The sequence below is a fragment of the Linepithema humile genome, chromosome 8 (assembly GCF_040581485.1).
Source record: "Linepithema humile isolate Giens D197 chromosome 8, Lhum_UNIL_v1.0, whole genome shotgun sequence".
Taxonomy (NCBI): Eukaryota; Metazoa; Arthropoda; class Insecta; order Hymenoptera; family Formicidae; genus Linepithema; species Linepithema humile.
This window is the reverse complement of record NC_090135.1, coordinates 7,604,685-7,625,618: the sequence shown is the minus strand read 5'-3', so window position 1 is coordinate 7,625,618 and position 20,934 is coordinate 7,604,685. Positions and strand designations below refer to the sequence as shown.

The window sequence follows — 20,934 nt, the reverse complement described above, 5'->3', positions numbered from 1 at the left end:
CCGCGGCCCTTCGCGAAAGAAAGAAGAAGAGCGAGCGAGGCGAGGTACCGATTTCACCGGCCTGTTCCGAAGAAAGAGAAAGAAGAGAAAGACGGAATCGCGAAAGAAAGGGGGAAGGCCGGGCGGCTTTTGTTCGACCGCTCCGGATGAAGCGCGAGTCGCTCTCCTCTTCGGAAGAGAGACTCTCGACGTAAGAATGAAGACATTACTGTCCCCACTAGCAGCAGTCCTCCGTCGAGTGTTTCCAGCCTGCGAGAGAGGAGGCTTCGATCCGGCCCGGTGAGACGACTCGGAGACCTGCGTCTACCGCGATGTCGAATTCGCTGGCCATGCAATTTCTAACGTCACGATGGAATTTGCACTGCTTAGGATCGACGACGGGTAAGCTGCGCGTCCGGTTCTTGACCTAAGCCGAAGCGCGAACGAGCGAGCGCGCAACAGTTTCGATTTCGGAATGCTGACTGTACGTTGAACAATTCGGAATCGGCGAGCTTCGTCACGATAGAAATGAGTTTGGGAAAAAGTATCCTCATCATAAAAAAAAATAAGAGAATTAGAAATGGAAAAGGATAGATTTTTATTTTTCACATACTAATACCGCCGATTGACATGACTCTAATAAGCTTATGAATAATTTACAATAGAATTCTAAAATAATCACAATGATAATGCTGTACAAGTATGTAAAACTCACAATCAGACACTTCCGAATGAACACGTGGAAATTAGGAATGATAACGGGAGGTCAAGTTCGTTGCGTTGACCATCCTGATGGACACGGGAGCGGTCACCGTGTCCGTCGGGCTGGATCTCTGCGGATGATGGGAATAACTAACTTCCATATCGATCTCATCGAGCTCCTCCTCCTCTTCCTCGTGGGTGTCCGATTCGTCTTCCTCTTCGGCTTCGCCTTCCTCTTCCTCCTCCTCCTCTTCCTCGCCTTCCGAACCTCTGTACTAAATTTTTCATGGGTGCAAAAAATCCATTAATAAACCCCGCATCATTAATGTATGTCATACACGACGCATAATTTATAAAACGTAAGTTCACATTTTTATCAAATACAACTCTTTTTCAACTTTGTTATGAATATGCAAGCACAATTATGTATTCTATTTTGAAAGCAATATCTCTTCACACATTTTAACAGTTAATATGATTGCATTTAAAGAAGTAAATTCTGCCTGTTTTTTTTATATTAATTTTGTAAAAGTATATTTCAGACTTAACAATATTATGTTGAAATATATTAGTGTTATATTATTATGTTATATATTAGTATCTTGATAAAACACACAATTGGAATGTAGCATTTCATTGCCGATTGATGATAAGAAATATGAGTACCATCATATCATAACATTATGCATTGTTGAAGTCGCACGGTGATACGATTTGTCAGGATAAATTTTTCCATTCATCTTTTCTATATTTCTTTCAATAAAAAAAAATTTCCATTGATATTTCCGCAAGGATGACTGTGGATATAAACCACACAATCATTTGGGCTTAGCAGACCCATAGAGCTTACACATTGTAGTCTTATATATACACTTACACTCACACACAAGTGATTAAGAATTTTAAAAAAGAAACGTAAAAAGTGTGAATAAAGTGGAAAAGAACTTTATAACAAAAAATGTATTTACACATTAAAAAAAATTTCTATTGATATTTATATTTTTTAATTAAAATTTAAACTATCTAGATTCAGGACTATTTATATAAAAAAATAATTTCTCTGCATTTATGTGTGATACATATTCATTTATGTGTAAAGTTTAGTTATTGCTTCCATGAAACTATTGCAAAAATAAAAATAAGAACTAATAATTATGCTATCCACTTCTCTTTTAATCAGAATTTTTAATCGGAAATATTAGGAGCAAAGAAATTTATGTATATCAATAACAAACAATTTTAAATAATTGTAAAAATATGAAATACTCAGTGAACAATAACAATTAGGTTAACTTACATCACTCACTAATTTTCCGATTGGAACGTGATCGGAACGCGTCGAGAGAATTTTTTCTTTCTGTCAAAACAAAAAAGATGTAACGACACGTGTATTATTAAATTATTCATGTGTTCACATTCTTATTTACCCATGCCGCATGTTCGTTTTCAAGAGTGGTGACTTCATTCTCGTCGTCACACGGCCGATCGGCGTTGAACCATAATGGATCGGTCGCTCGCGGACGTAAATCGGGCCATAACGGTCTGATCGACATAATCGCGAGTGAATTAGGACGGAAATGTGACAGGAGCCTCTTGACAATAAACACAGATCACCATTTCGATTTGTTTTCGATGTTGACAAGTGTTCTAACCGGGACAACAGATACAAGCTCCATCTTTATCTTAACTGTGGAAACTAGTCACATTAAATTCAGGACGCCAATGCAGTGAAAATTATTTTAAAAAATCTCTAGAGCATAAAGTCATAGATAAAAAACCTAACTTAGATGAGGAAACTTTATATACGATAATTTAACGCTTATAAATTACATCTCTTTTTTCAATTATAAACTATTATCTTCCGATTTTAATTTTTTGCTAAAGTAAGGTTGTGTTAAAGGAATAGGAATGCTTAGTCTATTTTATGCTGTGTCATTAATTTTAAGCGGTTTTATGACTGATAAAAAAGCCTATATCACAGTACGCGTTAAAGATTGAGATTTGAGATTGAGAATCTTTAATGCATAGCTGATGCTGGCTTAACAAAAATGACTTTGGAATAAAAAGGTTGAAAATTTCTGTTATTAAGTAATGTGAACACACAAATAGTTTTTTTGTAGAAGTATTACGTATGGTGAAGAGTGTGTGTCAATTATGACACTATTATTACTGAATTTTACCGGCGCTACAAATATTTGCAACTGATAGTTTTTTGGCTGAGATCCTTGTTGACATCCTTTAAATGAAAATGTTAGTGCATACATTGTATATATTATTAGTGCATTAAGAAAAATCAATTGTTATTAAAAGAAAACTTATTATGATTATTGTACACACGGTCACAGGAATGCCTTAACGTATGAATTTGTCAACGAGTGTCAAAGCACATTTGAATTGGCTTGTGAAATTCACACTCGTGCAAGTTCATGTGTTAAGGCATTCCTGTAACCGTGTGTACAATATTTTTCTGTAATGTACTGATACAGAGATGTACTGTTATTTTTCAACAATCACTATTGTAAATTTATAACCATTTACAGATGTTCAGTCCTATACAGATAAAGCATGAATATTCAACTGTAGAAGATGTGAACACATGTAACAGAATTAATACTTCGGACAATTCCATATATCCTATTTTTATCAATCAAGATGTCGAGTACAAACATCGTCATTTTTGGGAGCAAATGCAGTTATCAAGTGAGATGCCCACAAAAAATGAAATGCATAATCAACAGGCTATGTTCCAGACAGAAGTATCTAAACATTGTTATGTAAGTAATACTTTACTTATCACTGTATCTAATTTTGCATATTACTTTTCAGGAAACTGGGACCTTTTCATATATGAAAGATTATGTACAAAATAGTATATTCTATCAAATTAATCAAGAGGATGGCAATAATCAAATGTCAACAAGTAATCAGTGTTATCAGAATACAAATAACATTATCATGACGCAAGAGAACAAACAATTACCACAAGATTTGCCAAATGGAGAAAGTATCGATCAGGCATTGCCAGCCCAGTCATCAACTTCCGTAAAAAACAATCGCCTTGGAAGACCATCCAAAAGTTCTGGTACAGAATCTGGTACAGGGAAAAAATTGAAATGTCAATGTGAGATATGTTTCAAAGAATTTGGACATAAAAGTAATTTATTCATACATATGAGAACTCATAATGGGGAAAGGCCGTACAAGTGTAGTCAATGTGAGAAATGTTTTACGCACAGTGGAAACTTGGCTATTCATATGAGAACTCATTCCGGTGAACGTCCATATGGTTGCCAAATATGTGGAAAAATGTTTAGCCATAGTGGAAATCTCTCAACTCACTTAAGAACTCATTCAGGTGTGAAACCTTATAAATGTAGCGTGTGTAGTAAAGAATTTAGACATAGTGGCAACTTATCGATACATGAGAGGATACATTCTGGGATTAAACCATTTCAATGTAAAATCTGTGGGAAAGAATTCTATCATAGTGGTAATTTGACAACTCATATGAAGAAACATCCTATAGATATAAACACAACTGATTGCGAAGATGATCAAAAGCATATACTGCATGCTGGTATGGATATTAATAATACTACTTCAAATTATTTAAACAATGTGTCTTTAACGCTCAATGATGAGATTAAATCTATGCATAATACTAGTAATACGGTTCCTATAAAAAATGAAAGTACAGAAGACACTGTAACAAATACCATGGGAAGATTAGCATCTAGTTCTATTTGAAATTGTATAAGATTATTATATATATTTTAGAGAGCATGTGGTAAGTTACTTATACACAATCTGTTACAAGTCAATGGAATTTTTTTTATATCTTAAATTAATGAAATTGCATCATTGTAATAGCTAGTTAAAGCATTGAAAAAAATTCTTAATGGCATCTAAATGATAGAAAAGAATACATTTTATTGATAACATCAAATTTTTAAGGAAAAATCTGGTTTTTTAATATTAATATCATTTTAAGCTTTTTATTCAATTATGTATGTTTGTAAGCCATCATATAAAAGTTTCTTTAGTTCTTGATTAATAGATATTAACTTGTGTAACAGGTTGTGTGATTTACTCTGTACATTAAATAATTTTAAGAATATTAACATTAGCATTTCTTTGCTCAATATACTTGCAAAAACAATTTTTTTCACTATCAAAGTTACAAAATAGTTTACTTCATCTGTATACTTTTGTGTAGTATACCTCTGCAGTTCTATGGTGATTTTTTGAACATCAAATGCAGCACTCGTTATTATAATATAAAAAATTTATTTTTCAAATTTTACGTGGAAATATGATTATGCTGATCTGTGATGTTATTCAATTAAATAAAGTAGGGTTTGACAGTGCAATAAGAACAAAATATTTTGCAAGAAATTCTGTATTTATATAAATAATTAACATATTGCATTTTTTTGTTCAATTATATTTGTTTATACACGTACTTTATAATAGATAATATCAGACTTGAGTTAAATAAGTAAATTATTATCATTATTACAATAATTTAAGTATACAAAAAGCACAATGCGTAAAAATGTAATAAAAATAAATAGCATAGTTTAAGGCTTGAGCTCCTATACATAATTTTATATGTAGCAAGTTGCTAATAATGATAAATTGCTCATTACGACTTTATCACTATTTTTTATATTTATTTTTTATGGTTACTCTCAACTCTTAATTATTATTATAGAATTTATTGCAATAAATTATGTACGGATTTTTTGTATTCATGTAAACGTTGATTGAATAACTTGCATATGATTGTTAAAAACTTCGATATGCTTGTATTAGTGAAATGTAAAAATGTATCCTATTTCTAAGTACTTTTTTATGTAGTAATGTTTAATAATAATATTTTAAACAAGTTAGTTTACCTCTATACTTTTTTAGTTATAATTATATACAGTTTTATTTTAATTTTGTGCTATTATATATTATTTAACAATTTGTAACATATGATGATTTATATACTTCATATAAATATCTCAGAAATAGATTAACACTTTTAAAATAATTTGATCCCATTTACTACAAAATTAATACTTTAATTGTCTCATTAAAAAAGTCATTATTTGTTACATTACATAAATATTATAACTGTTTATTTCGTTATATAAATATATGGAATGATTATTTTGTTACATATTAACATCTCTTATAGTCATTGGTAGACTAGGGTAACGAAATTGTTAACGTCATGGACATTTTAGTAAAAGATTCTGAGTCTCCTATACTGCTTATTTTTGTGTCAGACGGAATGAATGCATAATATTCGTATGCAATTAACGTACGACCTTTAAAGGGACAGTCATATTTCGCGGTAGACGGGCTGTAAGAGCTTCTGCTACGTTTTCGGAAATTTCATGCCAAATATATTTTCCAATTGTAGGCATATCTTCTAAAGGCAATTTGAAAGATACCAGTAATGTTAAACACATGCCATCTCCTCCTTGTTCTCCACCACTAAATTCTACAGACAGCAGACCGTGTAGCTTATGTTGCAGTATATCGTTTCCAAATATTTCCTAAAGCAATGCATAAATGTACATTTATAGCATGATTGTTGTTCTTTCAAATTATGTTTAATTTTTAAATTTATTTTCTAGCATTTATGTGAATATAAAATAATTTTGAAGTATACTTACTGTCGTAAAGTTATGCAGAGTAGATAATAAATTACGATTTGGATTAATTTCACAAATCGGTGCGTTACATCGTTCAGTATCAGATATAAGCACATGTAATTTGTTCCTATTGACAAAATTTATTATTGTATCTAAGATCATATTTATGCCACTATACTATAGCTAAACTATTATAGTTTTAATAAATATCAAGTATTTTTTATTACTCACGTTGATCTTTTCTTAGATATAACTATTAATCTCAGCAATAGTTTGGTATGTGGTTTAATTATCGGCATCAATTGTGGATGTTGGGAGATATTTTTATTTGAAACGTAACTTTTGCCTCTGTCTAGGAGATACAAGATATCATTAGATCTTAAGGGCAAGTCATTTATGTTTCGTATCCAGCACGCCTGTAGAGATTCCTCATTCGCCTGATCAAGTGTCTTTAGAGTACCACCAACTATATCTCCAGTAAATACAAAGCGAAACCATGTGCCATTTGCACATTCTACCAATATCAGACTCGACGGTATTATTACAAGACCTGTTTCTTCTAAGACTTCTCTCTTTATAGCACTTATCAGGTTTTCATTCTTTTCCACTCGACCAGCTGGCAAGTACCATTTTCCAGAGCAGGAAGCTTTTGCTTCCTGTATCATTAATACTTCACCTTTATCATTTATAACAACAGCAGCTACTATGTACGTCACCGTTTTCTGACAAATAGGCACATGTGCATCTGCTTTCGCACCTAAATAATGAATTTAGTTATATTAAGTCTTTCTCTTTGTGATAAAAAAAAATGCAATGCATTCCCATACAGTAAAAACCTTGTAGATAAAAGCCAACAATGTAATTACAATGTTTGTGCTGTATAGGTTGTAAGAACATTATGACAATAATTACTGTATAAATTTGTAAAATACCTGTTGTATCACTCCCTAAAGTATAGACATTACATATGTCATCGTTTTCTAATGCTTGTCCAGTAAGCAATGATTGAATTTGATTCTCTATAAAATCTGACATATTATACGCACAAAAAACAATGTGGCCCACTTCAATAAATTCCGGTTAAGGCAGGTTAAGAACAGGTTAAAAATTTCTAAGCAAGCATATGTAGCCCAGAGCTGCCAGTTTTCCCCTGATTTCAATTTGATTTTAGAGACCTCGCACGGTGAAAGTATGAAACTCCGGATTCAGACCATCCAATAGCAAAAAAATAAATTCTTCGCATTTATATCCGACATATGCATGCAACTATTCGACTCTACACATTGACATTTTCAGGACGTACAGCACTGTACAGTATCGCATTCTACTTTTGCAAGAAGCGGTTTATATCTGTTTATATTTCTTGTGTGTATAACAGACCAATGAATTATTATGAACTGCAGTCTCTAGTCCTCGAATATAATTTGAATATAATTTAAATAAATATGACTTCGAGAATATTTAGGAGAATATTAACGAATTTTGCAATTGGCAGAAGAAAACTGCATACAACTGCAAACCTATCATGCGTTTATCAACGAGATCGAAAATCAGGTTACAAAGTAGTGTATGATAAACCACCGCAAGAACAGAATTTGAGCATTTTTGGCAGAATGTGTGAAGGATACCGACAATTCAAGGAAGAATTTGGTATTCTTATGGATGAAGTAAAAGAAATACTAAAAATGGATCCTATTTTTATATATAGGCAAAATGAAATAGATGTTGTATGGAGGTTTAATGGTGATCCAAAATCTTTGGATCAATGGATAGTTACCTGTGATAGTGATTATGAAGAAGGCTTTTCAACAGCTAAGTAAGTATAAATAATATACATATGTAATGATAATAGTTATAATATTGAATATTTATGCTATATATTTGTCATATTTTATCAATCATTGATTTTGTCTTCTTTTTTTTAGATTAGAAATGTCTTCTACAGGTACTGGTATATTTTCTGGCTACTTGAACACTCGTTTGCCAAAAGATGGCAGAATAAAATATGCTGGTTACTGCAATATTACCTCTGTTCCTAAGCGAAAGGCTTTTAGACGTGAAGTCTACCATAACTGGACACCATATACACATCTTGCTCTTCGTGTTAGAGGAGATGGCAGATGTTATAATCTTAATATTTCTACTAGCGGCATATTTGATTTGACTTGGAATGATGTATATAATTATGTGCTTCATACTAGAGGTGGACCCCATTGGCAATATATCAGAGTGCCATTCTCCAAACTTGTATTTGCAAGCAAAGGCAGGTTGCAGGATGAACAAACGGAAATCACGTTGCATGAAGTCAAATCTTTTGGCATTACCTTAGCGGATGATGTTACTGGCCACTTTAAACTAGAAATTGATTATATTGGTTTGGAGTATGATGAATTTCATAAAGAAGAATTTGCATATGAACTGTACAATCTTCGTGGAATCAGATTTTAGCATGTATGTATAAATTGATTAGAAAAAAATGTAAAAATGTAACTATTGTTGCTTTCTTTGCAGATATTATAATACATAAAGAATATATATTGTACAATGTACAATAACAAATTTATAATTCATTAATATTTATATGTTATTATATATATAATTTATTAATAAATAAAAAGTCTAGAAAAAATGAGTTTAATGGTCATTAATTGCAACATTTTTCTACTTAATGTTTAGAACACACTACAATTGTAAAACTATCAATATAATTTAAAAACATTCTAATATTTACAATAAGAATATCGTAACTTTTTTGTCATTTGATTGTCAGATCTTTCTAATCGCAATCTTTTTGTAAAAAGACATCTAGTTACAATTTAGTGTAACCAATCAGAAGTTGCAATGAGTTCAAACTTCCTCAAATTCACAGAAGAGACCGCCACGTAGTTCAAAGCACAGATTAGTTAGGGTTGTACCCTCTATAATAATATACTTTCAGATCATAATCATCTGTAAGGTGTCAATAATTGTCAACAATCGTCAACAATTATTATCTATGTCTTTTTAAAAACTTTTATAATGATGCAGAATTTCCTTGCTTTTTCTCAAGGATACAAGAATTTTTTAAGCTTCTTTTTTCGTCTCATTTAATTTGAAATAGAATTAGTAAGTAAAATATATACATATATATATATTGTTATTTTTTTATATTTTGTTAACAATAAAACAATGAATATAATAATAAATTTAAAATGGAAATTTACGTCATTATTTAGATATTGCTAAATTATGATATTTTATATATTATTTTAAAATTATATTGCATTACAATATATCATTATACACTTGTACTGCGCTCACACAGGTTTATATACAGCAGTCAAAATGACATCCATGTTTGATCAGTACGAACAAGCTTCTCAACGCTCCAAACAAGTGCTTGCACCACCGATACGTCCAGATATTGTAAGTTTTTCATCAGACATTACTGCAATACACAAATTATTTATTACAATTGTAATATTATTTTCTAGAGTACAGCAGGCTTTATTCAGATGAAGCTGCAAGATGATGGGCCAATATTCACTAAGCAGAAAGTTAACTTTCTACCATCGGACAGAATTCTTTACTTGGTCGTTAGTAGCAATACAATTGTCATTGCTATGGCCAACAACATTCTACTTCGTATCGACATGAAGCAACCTGACAAGACTGAAGGTAGATCAGATAACTATGTTCTTTGACACATGATTAATAAAAGTTTACTATTAACATATATACGATTAATAAGAGTTACATTTATACTAAAACATTTAATTTATTTGGTATTCTCACTTCATTAATAAATAGAGCATTAAGTTTTTGGTTGCAGAAATTGACATATCCAAATATGCACTGAGCATGAAAATATCCGGCTTGTTTCTGGATCCATTGGGCCATCACTTGCTGATAAGTCTGGTGTCGAAACATGGGGATAATCCTCCTTCAGAATTATTCTACTTGCATAGGAAGACGGCAAAACTCAAGCAGGCTGGCAAGTTCAAAGGCCACGAAATCACCGCAGTAGGCTGGAACTTTTCCAATACTTCGGAAACAACCTCTGGCTCCATTCTGTTGGGCACTTCCAAAGGTCTGATTTTTGAAACAGAGATTGGATTAGAGACTGACAAGATTTTTAATACGAGTTTGGAGCAATATTGGCGTCAGGTATTAATATTACATACGTAACTAAAAAGATTATGTCATCATTCCATTTATCTATCACATTTTTACATTATCATACTATTCATTTCTGACAAAGCTTCCGAATTACCTGCCTCTTTATGGTGCAAAAGAGGTAGGAGGATTGGTGAGTTCTAAATTTCTCTTTTATCTGCATATAATGTCCTACAAATTATCTAAATGAGATTTAGGTAAATAATTAGAGAATACCTTCTCATTAGTATTGTTATTTTTGGTAGTGGTGGGATGGAAGGGAGGGAAGGAGGAGAGGAGTTGTTAAAAAGCAGCAAACATATAAAAAATATTTTTTGAAATTAACTATTCTAATGATAGTGTATTTCTGATATTACCAATGTGATTTCAGGTATTCGACATAGGGAAAAATAGCAAGCCTCCAATCACTGGAATAGAATTCCACAAAATCCCGAATTGTGATAAATATATGATCATTGTGACCACTCTTATGCGCATTTATCAGTACATCGGTGCCATCGCTAATCCCGAAGAAAAGCCTCTTTTGCAGCAGGTGTTTTACAGATATCTGAATGCGCAAGGTAAGCGAATGTTTTATCTGATGTCGATATTTTCAAGCAATATATTACGTATGGCTCAGTGTTTCTTATTCATTCAAGTTCTCTCAACAGTTGCTACAAAAAAATCAGTTGCTGAGTATTTTATCTGTAGAAGTTTTAAAAAACGTTTTATACATACTGCGTATTAGAATTATTATTTCAATAAACAAATTGCATGCTATATGTTTATTGCAGAGAGCTTTAGTGAAGTGATAAGTTCTCTTCCCTATTCAAAAATGCAATTTTACTATCCATCCTTGGGTGCTGTACCAAAATCATTCGGATGGTTGACGGAGACTGGTATTCTATACGCCCAGGTAATAATTATGATATTATTGCGTTTTTATTTCGTTTCTCTATAGATTAAAATGTTAATATAAATCTAAATCTACATTCCTACACTTGTTACACTTTTTGAAATATCTTGCACAATTTTCTGGAACCATATATATATTCACAATTATTGTTATCGCATATATGGTAACTTTTTAGAATTTTTATTAAGAACTGTAAATAAAGAGTGTATGATTGATTTTAGGTTGATGCAAAACCGGATACGAATAACGTGCTGATTAATCAACAGATGTTGACATGTCCGGAAATGAGTCTTATAAGCAGTAACATTTCACAAACTACTTCAGCACCGTTGTCATTCGTGTTGACAGAGTTTCACGCGTTATTGTTGTATCCGGATCATGTAAAAGGCATGTCGCTCTTGAATCAAGAATTGATATTTGAAGACGTTTACAATGATGTACGTAAATTTCTCAGTGAGGGAAAGGGAATCGTTCTTTATGATTCTGATAATTATTAATTTTTTATTTCCAATATATAATTATATTAAAATTGTAATATATTGAATTATAACATCACATTCAGAATTAGAAAATTACAAGAATGCGCTCTAATTATAATTAATATTTCATGTTTCTAATTTTACGTTATAGCTATTTTCCCGCGAGATATAAAATATTTATTACGCGATTTAATGATGTTTAGGTACTCGGCAAATTAATCGGCATCACTAAGGATCCGGCGACGAGATCAATTTGGGCTTACAGCGAACGAGCAGTCTTCAAGTATAGAGTAACGAAAGAAGATAGGAATGTTTGGCAGGTAAAGAGAATGAAGAGTTTAAATTAAGAATTTAAATTTCTTGAAAATAGCGGTGGCACTTGTTTCATTCATTGCAGGTATATGTCGATAAGGGTGAATTTGAACTGGCCAAGCAGTATTGCAAAGACAACCCCGCACACATTGACCAAGTGCTGGTGAAACAAGCGGAGATGCTTTTCAAGAACAAAGAGTGAGTTTTTATGTGCGTGTGTGTATAAAATATTCTTATTTCATCTAATTTGTCGTTCATTTTTTCTGCAGATATGAGAAGAGTGCGTTAATTTACGCGGACACTCATTCGTCCTTCGAGGAGATATCGTTAAAATTTCTGCAGGAATGGCAAATTGATGCTCTGAAAACATTTCTGCGCAAAGTAATCAATAAATATAATTATTCAGCAGCTTTATTTTTTGCTTTATTTGCTTTATTTTTTATTTGCTTTATTATTTGCTTTATTTTTTGTTAAATCATTCCAAAATTAATTATTCGCATGAATTATGAGAACTGAGTAATTTAGTAATATTTTTTAAATCAATTATATTGCTTCAATATAACTTTGTTTCAATTTTTATTGTTAAAGAAACTCGATGGCTTAAAAACGCACGACAAGACACAAATAACAATGATCGTCATATGGGTGACGGAATTATTCATGAATCAAATGGGAGCTCTGCGCAGCAGCAACACATCCTATCTTCACGATCCACATTATATAGAATTGCAGAAGCAGTTTGATAGCTTCCTCATCATTCCCAAAGTAGAGGTACGCGCAGAAACTAACCCCAAATGTGAAAGAGACGTTAACTTTTATATTTTTGTGAAATTATTTAGAAATTAATATATATAACGATTTATCTTCAAAATTTATATCAATCTGAGAACTAACTTTGGCACTTTCAACATAGGAATGCATCAAGAGGAATCGCAGCACGATATACGACCTGATGGCCAGTCACGGTGACAAGGACAATTTGATACGTTTGACGATAATGCATTGCAACTACGAGGAGGTGATTCGCCAGCATCTGTACAAGAATAATTATTTGGAGGCGCTCGGGGTACTCAAGAGTCAGAACAATAAGGACCTCTTCTATCAATTCGCTGGGATTCTACTGCAAGAATTGCCGCGACCCACCGTGGCCGTCTTAATCTCGCAAGGGTCATCGCTGAAGCCGGCGAAGCTTCTGCCAGCTTTGATCTCTTGCAACAGTGATGACAAGCATGTAAGGAGCATTTAATGCAGATCGCACACAGAGATGCTATGCAATTTCCTTTGATTAGCTAGCAAGTAACTTCATGGATAATTTTATTGTTTCTTCAACAGGCGAGAGAAATTATTAAGTATCTAGAATTTTGCGTATACAAGCAAGGTTCGCAGGAGCAGGCGATTCATAACTTCCTTCTATCTTTGTACGCGCGTTACAAGCAAGACGAAGTGATGCGCTACATAAGCTCTCAAGGTTAACAACTCGCACTTTTTATGAAAAACTAATTCGTACTAATTATAAATTATTCTATTCACTACAAAACAATCATTATTTTCAGGTCAAGACATCAGCATGGTGCACTACGACGTACATTACGCGTTACGATTATGTCAGGAGGTAAATTTGACTGAAGCCTGCGTGCAATTATCGGCCTTACTGGGTTTGTGGAGTACCGCCATGGATCTCGCCCTTACGATCAGCGTCGATCTCGCTAGGCAGATCGCCGCCATGCCTCCCGAACACGATGAGGAACTTAGAAAGAAATTGTGGCTGAAGATAGGTAATCCGGAATTGTTTTAGTTAAAATTCAATTAATTCAGTTAAAAAAACTGATATAGTTTGTAATTATGTGTATATATTGCTGTAGCGGAGCACGTTGTGCGAGAAAAGGACGACATACAGCAAGCAATGGAGTTCGTGCAACACTGCAATTTAGTTAGAATAGAAGATATTCTGCCGTTTTTCTCCGATTTTGTCACCATCGATCACTTCAAGGAAGCTATTTGCAACTCCTTGCAGGTACCGACTGTGATTGTTTATCTTCTCTCTTTTTACACTGGTTCTAAAAATACTGTACTTATAATTTGGATTTTTAATAATTTTATACAATTATATTTGTATAATTTTACCAGATGGATTATGAATTTTGGATAAGACAAAACTCTATTTCTATTAATAAGAATTTCATCAATTTTCCTTTTTTCTTTTCTTATAGGAATACAACCAACACATTCAAGATCTTAAGGAGGAGATGCAGGAAGCCACAAAGGCAGCAGAATTAATAAGGAAAGATATTCAAGCCTTTAGAACCAGGTATTGATAACAAATCCCTTTCAATTATATTAAAAATAATTTATCCCTTGTCAAATTGAAAAAGAAAAGATCGGAATATTTGAACGATCTTCAAACTATGCCTCTTTCAGATGCACTTACGTGCATGCCAAAGATACGTGCAATACATGCGAGGTGCAATTGCTTTTGAGATCCTTCTACGTATTCCCTTGTGGCCACAAATTTCATAGCGATTGTTTGGTGGCGGCATTAACGCCGATGCTATCTATGGAGCAGAGGACAAGATTAGCGGATCTTCAACGACAACTTACGGCCATTTCAAATCGGCCAGAGGACACCACCTCGGTGACGTCGGTATCCTTATCTACGAGGGACCAGATCAAGGCCGATATCGACGAGCTCGTTGCTTCGGAATGTCTCTACTGCGGAGAGCTTATGATAGAGTATGTTTAAATATAATTGAAAAGCTGTAATTGCAAAATCGCCAAATTTGAGCACTGCAAACTTCGAATTTTAGAATTGTATCATAAGTTCTATATTTTAAAAATAATTTTTTTCACATGCGAATCGATATAACGATTCGTTGTTTTTTGCAGATCGATAGACAAGCCGTTCATCGAGGAAGAGGATTACGAACGCGTGCTGAAAGAATGGACGTGATGAAGCATCTACGAAATGTATGATAGAGCATATTTGCAAATCTCTCTCTCTCTTTTTTTTTAATTGATCTTGTAAGACCTAGCATATTATTTGAAGTCTTATGGCTATAAACAATTTCTTAACATGTGATTTGAAGAAAACTCGCGAGTGTCTTGAATTTCAGCTTCAAGCTTTTATCTCTCATGGGAATAATTAAATTATTATAATATAATAAATCAAGCATTGACACAGAGTTCTTTGCCAAAAAAAAAAAAAAAAAAAAAAATAAAAAGACAAGTAGTTTTATGGCAAAAAATTTCGTTTTTTTTTTGTAATTTTCCAACGTATTTTCCAGCGTATTACAATTTATGGAATGTCTATCAGAATTCTATCTTCCTGTCCTTAATTTGCTTCCTTTTTTATGAACCCGATCCTCTCCTTAATGTATTCTATTTCCTTTCCTCTCCTCATTTTGATTTAACGTCTTTTAGTCATTTGCGATTTTAAACAGTACCGATAATTTAGAACATCTAGATACACATACCATACTACTCCAGATATGTTAATTGTTTTTCGGGATTGTTTAAACATTTCTTCGATCAATTATTTTAATTATTTATAGTATGAGTCGTAAGTTCTGCTCCATTCACATATCTAAAGTCTCTCGAGTGACACGTTAATGTTTTTATCACAATAGATAATCTTTGCGTTAATTAATTTTGTGTGTGTGTTAAGAAATCATAACTTAATCATCATTAAAATATCATAAATTTTTGTACATTGAGGATGGAAAAATCAACGTCTATATACTTATATGTATATATATATATATATATATATGTCTATGTCAAAGACAAGTTTCAAAACAGTTTTGAAAACGACATTCAACGAATTTCAAAGACGGTATAAATATTAGAGTTGTTGACATATACTTAATATCTAGTCATAGCTCTTGGGCAATTTTCAATATTTTCGAATTTTAACTTCAGCACATTCAGATTCTTAAGGAGGAGAAAGCCACAAAGGCACATGGTTAATAAGAAAAGATATTCAAACTTTTAGATCCAGGTATTAGTAACAAACTTTTTTCACTTAAATTAAAACTAATTGATTACTTACAAAATTTTCAAAAAAAAAGATGAAAATAATATTTGAATGATCTTCAAACTATATTCTTTCAGATGAATTCTTCCGCATATGCGTGCAACATATGCAATATGGAATGGTGTGTAAGAAACTGTTGTCACCTTGATTGCAACCATAAATTTCACGACGATTGTATGTTGACGGCAGTAAAATCGACGCTGACTGAGGCGCAAACGGAAAGATTAGCGTATCTTGAAGAACGATTAGCGCTCACTTCAGTTTTACTTGAAAGCTTTAACCCGATGACGTTGATACTACAACATTTCTACGCAGATTATGAGCAGTTGTCCAATTACAAGAAAGTAATCCAGAGAGAGATCGATGAATTGATTTTGATATGTCCGTGCTGTCAGAGACGTCCAAGTACAGTAATGTATGTAAAACTTATTAGTGTATATTTGACATTGAAAAGCTGTAGTTGCAAAATCGTAAAATTTGAACATTGTAAACTCTAAATTTTAAAATGCTATAATCATTCACACACATCACAAGTTCTATACTTTTTTTATATGTTACATATAAATTGATATAATAATTCATTACTTTTTGCAGACGGTTCAAGTTCTAGAATCCGTCCATTGTGAATTATTCATCTTCTTATACATCTTTTTATATATCTTCTTATACATCTCTTATATATCTTCTTATATATCTCAATGATAAAGAAATGGACGAAATTTGTAAAATTTGTGACAAAGCTTCTACGAATGTTAGATGTTTTTGTCTCATATTACAGACAATTTTGATATATTTTAAAATACTTACAATTATATAATTTAAAACAATTTTTAACGGTTTTAATGAATTTAAAACACCTTTTGCAAATTTCCTTCAAATCACATTTTAAAAAATTTTAGCTAAGATTTTAAATAATAAGCTAAGTCTTACAAAAAGAGATTTATATATATATTAAATGTCTTTTTATCAAGTTGATCTTATAAGATTATTAGTCTTGTAAGATATATAGTCTTATATAATTTCTTAAAATGTGATTTATAGAAGAAAACTTGCAAAAAGCGTGTTAAATTTCAGCTTTCATGACGCGGAAAAAATTAAATTGTTATCATATAATAAATTAAAAGTTTTATCAAAAGGAAAAAAAAAGACATAAATTACTTTTTAGCAAAAAATTATGTATTTTGTGATTTTCCAACGTACGTGATGCATTTCGGCGTTTCATTCAAATAAATATCAATTTTCTGCTTTATTACAAAATTTAGATACAGAAATAATCCTATTAAAATTAATGTGTAGATCTTTTCATGTTAAAATATGAAAAAATAAACCTAACAGAACGAATAATACTTTAAAAAATCTCATTCTTAAGAAATCTCCATTTCTGCTTTTTTGTCTCTCTTGCTAACGGACTTGTTATTATAAATGTAATACCGTAAAGGTTTCTTGGCCCATTCCGCACCGCAACTGTCAATTCCGATTCTGGAGGACTTTATGATCTGAAAATCCTCCGAAGCGCCATCGTCTTCGATCCACAGACTTTTCCATGTACAAATGGAATATTTGCTGTACTGCTTGTTAAGTTGATAGGCTATGCAAAGCTTCGAAGGGCCGTTGCACAGTTCGTGCGGCTTTAAACCGTTTTTCTTCGTCTTCGCGATGCTACGCTGATAACTCATGCATTCGACACCTTCCAAAGGATCGAGAGCTCGCACCAGTACTGCACATCCGTCACCTAAGACCTTACCAACAGTGAAATGAAGACCTTTGGAACTACAGATGGGAATCTACTTTTCTAAATTGTTACCAACATTTATAATGCTCTACTATTTTGGACACAACATTATCAAATTTGCTTCTTAAGCAATAAATTATGACAGAAAGTGAAAGAGTAAAGGGACATTCGCAACTGATTTGAATATTGAAAAAATTCCTTCACTTTTCTTAATAAGAATTTAATTGCAATTGTTATTTTAACAATTGAAAACAGAGTAAACATATATTTTTGTAGAAGAGAAAGATTGAAAATTTGCCACTCAAGATTTGAACTTGTTAGAAACTAGAGCAAGAAGCAAAAAGCTTTATATTTTTTCACACTTAACACATTTACAAAATTTAAGTCATTACAATATAAGCATATTTTTCGTATTCGGAATTTCTTTCGCTAACACTAGTGCTTCCTAGCACATAATATCGCGTTTTTTTATATGACTTAGAATCTTTAGGAGGTACGGCTACTATGCTAAGAGACCTTACAAAAGGTTGACGCTCAAGCCACAAATTATTACACGCGTACGCGAGCTTCTGATCAAAAGCATCCTGATCAATCGCAAACGCGTCGCAAATTTTGGACGGACTATTGCAAAGTTCATATTGCTTTAGGCGCGTTACGCGCCCCGCGATTTGTTTTTCTCTTCCGTCATTCTTGCGCTGCATGTTTCTTAGAAATTCCATGTACTCGAGGTCCACTAGCGGTTCTACTGCTTTGATCAATACGTGCGCATTTCTTTCTAAATGTTATTTAGTATTGTCATAATTAATATACGGATCATTCTACAATAAATTTGTTTCTTTCAGATTCGATTTATGTGCCGAAAAATAGGCTTATTTTTATTTTATTCCAAATACTTTAAGTCTTTAACATAAAATTTAAAAAAGCTGCGTATCTAACTTGATATTGCTTTACTCTTCGTTTTATGTTATTAATGAATTATAAGAATATGTAATTATTTTTCTGCTTTTTTAGTTTCATAATTTTTACTACTTCTAATAATTTTGTTCAAATATAACTAAACATATATTAATTTTTCATGCACAATAAGGGAACAAATATTAAATTTTTACTGCAAAATTATACCAACCTTGACTAGAAATATTGAAGCAATGGTACATGCCATACGTCATGTAAATGTAAATAGTTCCTGGTGGCATGTACATTGGAAGATTGCGAGGTGTAACTTTATTTTGATAGGAATGCGATGCCTTATCAACTGCACCCAGATATCCTTCGGTTTCTACAATTCTACCCTTAAGGATAGTGCCATTCTCAAGATGTCTTACAAGCACCTTTCCTATAGTAAAAATAAGAAACTAATAAATTGCGAGCACATTGACACAAAGCAGCATAAAGCAATGAAGGGAAATCTACACAGTGCTTCATAAGTATTTAAATATTTTAACAAATTGAAGATTTCTAACATCACATGTAACATAAAACATGTTTAATCTACAAACCTAGTAGTTTCTGCGCTAACTCCTCGCATGGAACATCAAAAAATTTATATTGCAGTCTTCCTGAAGATAATTCCTTCTCCCAAGGTGTCACAGGAGGATCTTCTAACGAACTCAATTCATCTTTCATCATTTGCAAGTCTACGACAGATCTCAGCTTTCCTTTGCCAGGACTCACGGTTGGTTTTAACTTCTCTTTCTCTATAAAGCAGCTTATTAACAAGTTTGTCTATAGAAATTATCTTCTAATTACTAACTTTTGATCTCCGTTTCCAATTCTTGTTGATCACTCTTGAATTTTTTGAAAGATGCAGCAATGTCAATAGAGATTGTATTAAATGCATTCTCACTATTTGGTCTTTGTAAAGATTTAAAATTTAGTTTTGGTTTTTCATCCAACGTTGCCTAACAGAAAATTAAATTAAATCAAAAGTCAATCAATTTTACTTGACATCTTAATATATTACAATAATTCTATTACATGTTAAATACAAAAGAGTCTAATTTATTTGTGCTAACCTATTTGTGATTTCAATTTTGCATAAAATATCAATGAAGAAATATAGCTGTTATATTTGTATCTCTGTTGTATTTGTGAAACGAAACAGCTAATAGATCTTTAATATTATTATAAAAATATAAAATATGAAACAAACCGTTGGAGCAGCTTGGATCTTAATTTGTTTTTCCTTATCATTTTTATCTTTTTCAATTGTATTTTGCTGTTGAATTCTTGCATTCGTTCTTGTTCGTTTCATCAATTTGTTTTCTATCACAAATCCAATAGTTTTGTAGAGTTTGGTTGCGCGAAAATGAATTAGTTTTGTAGGAAATAATGTTGACATGTGCTAACCTCAGAGGTTAGAATTAAGGTTAAGTTTTAGTTTTATTGGCAAAATTCTACCGGTAAAATTACAGGAAAAGTGGTTTCTTCATTGAAACCAAATATATTTAAGTTCTCCTATTTTATATACGTCTTACTTAATATTTAATTTACACTTATATGCATATAATTATTATATGTACTAATAAATTAATTATACACACATATAATTAATGTATATTTTTATGTTTTTTCTCTTTAAATATATGCTTGATTTAAAAAATCTACTTTTTTAATAATAATAAATTGATAAATGTGAGAATAATACATTTATAAACTACATACCGTGTGAAAGTCTACTAAACAATTTTCTATTCGAGGAAAATGGAGAATATTTAATAAACGTCAATAATAATCTCATATTGTCAAATTTGTTTAAATTGCAGTATGCGATAAATTATATGACGTAGTTGTAGTAGCCAATAAATTATTAGATTACCGCTGCAATATTCAATTGACAAAATCTTTTGTTTTTAAAGGCAGTCAATGATCGTCATTATCAATCTTGAAACTGATAAACTTTTATACAATGTTAAAAGAACAATGTTAACAATAATTATGGAAGTATAAGTTTTAGGTTTATGCAATTATATACGCTTTGATATAGAAAGAAAAAAGAACAT

General features: G+C 31.9%; 6 protein-coding genes and 2 long non-coding RNA genes across 12 annotated transcripts; 4 read left to right on the top strand and 4 right to left on the bottom strand.

Moving 5' to 3' along the window:
- Window positions 1-553: 553 nt before the first annotated feature.
- Window positions 554-2,372, bottom strand: LOC105670593 (anaphase-promoting complex subunit 15). Its single transcript, XM_012364193.2, has 3 exons — window positions 2,109-2,372; window positions 1,979-2,038; window positions 554-956 (listed from the first exon to the last, which is right to left on the bottom strand). Exons 1-3 carry the CDS (start codon window positions 2,232-2,234, stop codon window positions 726-728), a joined length of 417 nt encoding a protein of 138 aa, XP_012219616.1. The 5' UTR covers window positions 2,235-2,372; the 3' UTR covers window positions 554-725.
- A 68-nt stretch (window positions 2,373-2,440) lies between these two features.
- On the top strand, window positions 2,441-5,573 carry LOC105670592 (zinc finger protein 37-like). Of its 2 annotated transcripts, none has more exons than XM_012364190.2 (3): window positions 2,441-2,931; window positions 3,222-3,437; window positions 3,508-5,573. In XM_012364190.2, exons 2-3 carry the CDS (start codon window positions 3,222-3,224, stop codon window positions 4,426-4,428), a joined length of 1,137 nt encoding a protein of 378 aa, XP_012219613.1. In that variant the 5' UTR covers window positions 2,441-2,931; the 3' UTR covers window positions 4,429-5,573. The 2 variants fall into 2 exon arrangements, with proteins under 2 accessions (XP_012219613.1, XP_012219614.1); XM_012364191.2 differs by lacking the exon at window positions 2,441-2,931 and adding an exon at window positions 3,114-3,131.
- A 156-nt stretch (window positions 5,574-5,729) lies between these two features.
- Window positions 5,730-7,512, bottom strand: LOC105670594 (8-oxo-dGDP phosphatase NUDT18). The gene is made up of 4 exons (XM_012364194.2): window positions 7,262-7,512; window positions 6,561-7,086; window positions 6,351-6,456; window positions 5,730-6,230 (listed from the first exon to the last, which is right to left on the bottom strand). Exons 1-4 carry the CDS (start codon window positions 7,362-7,364, stop codon window positions 5,988-5,990), a joined length of 978 nt encoding a protein of 325 aa, XP_012219617.1. The 5' UTR covers window positions 7,365-7,512; the 3' UTR covers window positions 5,730-5,987.
- Window positions 7,513-7,626: 114 nt separating this feature from the next.
- CIA30 (complex I intermediate-associated protein 30) lies at window positions 7,627-8,958 on the top strand. Of its 2 annotated transcripts, XM_067360322.1 has the most exons (3): window positions 7,627-8,145; window positions 8,255-8,780; window positions 8,841-8,958. In XM_067360322.1, the coding sequence occupies exons 1-2, from the start codon at window positions 7,775-7,777 to the stop codon at window positions 8,775-8,777; spliced, it is 894 nt and encodes a 297-aa protein (XP_067216423.1). In that variant the 5' UTR covers window positions 7,627-7,774; the 3' UTR covers window positions 8,778-8,780; window positions 8,841-8,958. The 2 variants fall into 2 exon arrangements, with proteins under 2 accessions (XP_067216423.1, XP_012219618.1); XM_012364195.2 differs by having other exon boundaries at window positions 7,628-8,145; window positions 8,255-8,958.
- Window positions 8,959-9,251: 293 nt separating this feature from the next.
- dor (vacuolar protein sorting-associated protein 18 dor) lies at window positions 9,252-15,393 on the top strand. 2 transcript variants are annotated; one of them, XM_067360288.1, is made up of 19 exons: window positions 9,252-9,434; window positions 9,634-9,734; window positions 9,803-9,986; window positions 10,141-10,475; window positions 10,570-10,617; window positions 10,855-11,044; window positions 11,258-11,379; window positions 11,601-11,816; window positions 12,062-12,178; window positions 12,256-12,368; window positions 12,440-12,551; window positions 12,759-12,941; window positions 13,084-13,401; window positions 13,503-13,638; window positions 13,724-13,945; window positions 14,033-14,184; window positions 14,381-14,478; window positions 14,589-14,900; window positions 15,054-15,393. In XM_067360288.1, the coding sequence occupies exons 2-19, from the start codon at window positions 9,654-9,656 to the stop codon at window positions 15,115-15,117; spliced, it is 3,003 nt and encodes a 1,000-aa protein (XP_067216389.1). In that variant the 5' UTR covers window positions 9,252-9,434; window positions 9,634-9,653; the 3' UTR covers window positions 15,118-15,393. The 2 variants fall into 2 exon arrangements, with proteins under 2 accessions (XP_067216389.1, XP_012219609.1); XM_012364186.2 differs by lacking the exon at window positions 10,570-10,617 and having other exon boundaries at window positions 9,253-9,434.
- On the bottom strand, window positions 10,067-11,342 carry LOC105670590 (uncharacterized). The gene is made up of 4 exons (XR_001100458.2): window positions 11,202-11,342; window positions 10,841-11,137; window positions 10,493-10,655; window positions 10,067-10,400 (listed from the first exon to the last, which is right to left on the bottom strand). It is a non-coding gene; the product is annotated as an uncharacterized lncRNA (long non-coding RNA).
- A 612-nt stretch (window positions 15,394-16,005) lies between the features above and the next one.
- On the top strand, window positions 16,006-17,695 carry LOC105670515 (uncharacterized). Its single transcript, XR_001100442.2, has 3 exons — window positions 16,006-16,164; window positions 16,278-16,615; window positions 16,795-17,695. It is a non-coding gene; the product is annotated as an uncharacterized lncRNA (long non-coding RNA).
- Window positions 17,434-20,792, bottom strand: LOC105670507 (putative 3-methyladenine DNA glycosylase). 2 transcript variants are annotated; one of them, XM_012364052.2, is made up of 5 exons: window positions 20,085-20,359; window positions 19,686-19,833; window positions 19,432-19,629; window positions 19,059-19,268; window positions 17,434-17,932 (listed from the first exon to the last, which is right to left on the bottom strand). In XM_012364052.2, exons 1-5 carry the CDS (start codon window positions 20,271-20,273, stop codon window positions 17,565-17,567), a joined length of 1,113 nt encoding a protein of 370 aa, XP_012219475.1. In that variant the 5' UTR covers window positions 20,274-20,359; the 3' UTR covers window positions 17,434-17,564. The 2 variants fall into 2 exon arrangements, with proteins under 2 accessions (XP_012219475.1, XP_012219474.1); XM_012364051.2 differs by lacking the exon at window positions 17,434-17,932 and adding an exon at window positions 18,258-18,707 and having other exon boundaries at window positions 20,085-20,792.
- Window positions 20,793-20,934: the final 142 nt, after the last annotated feature.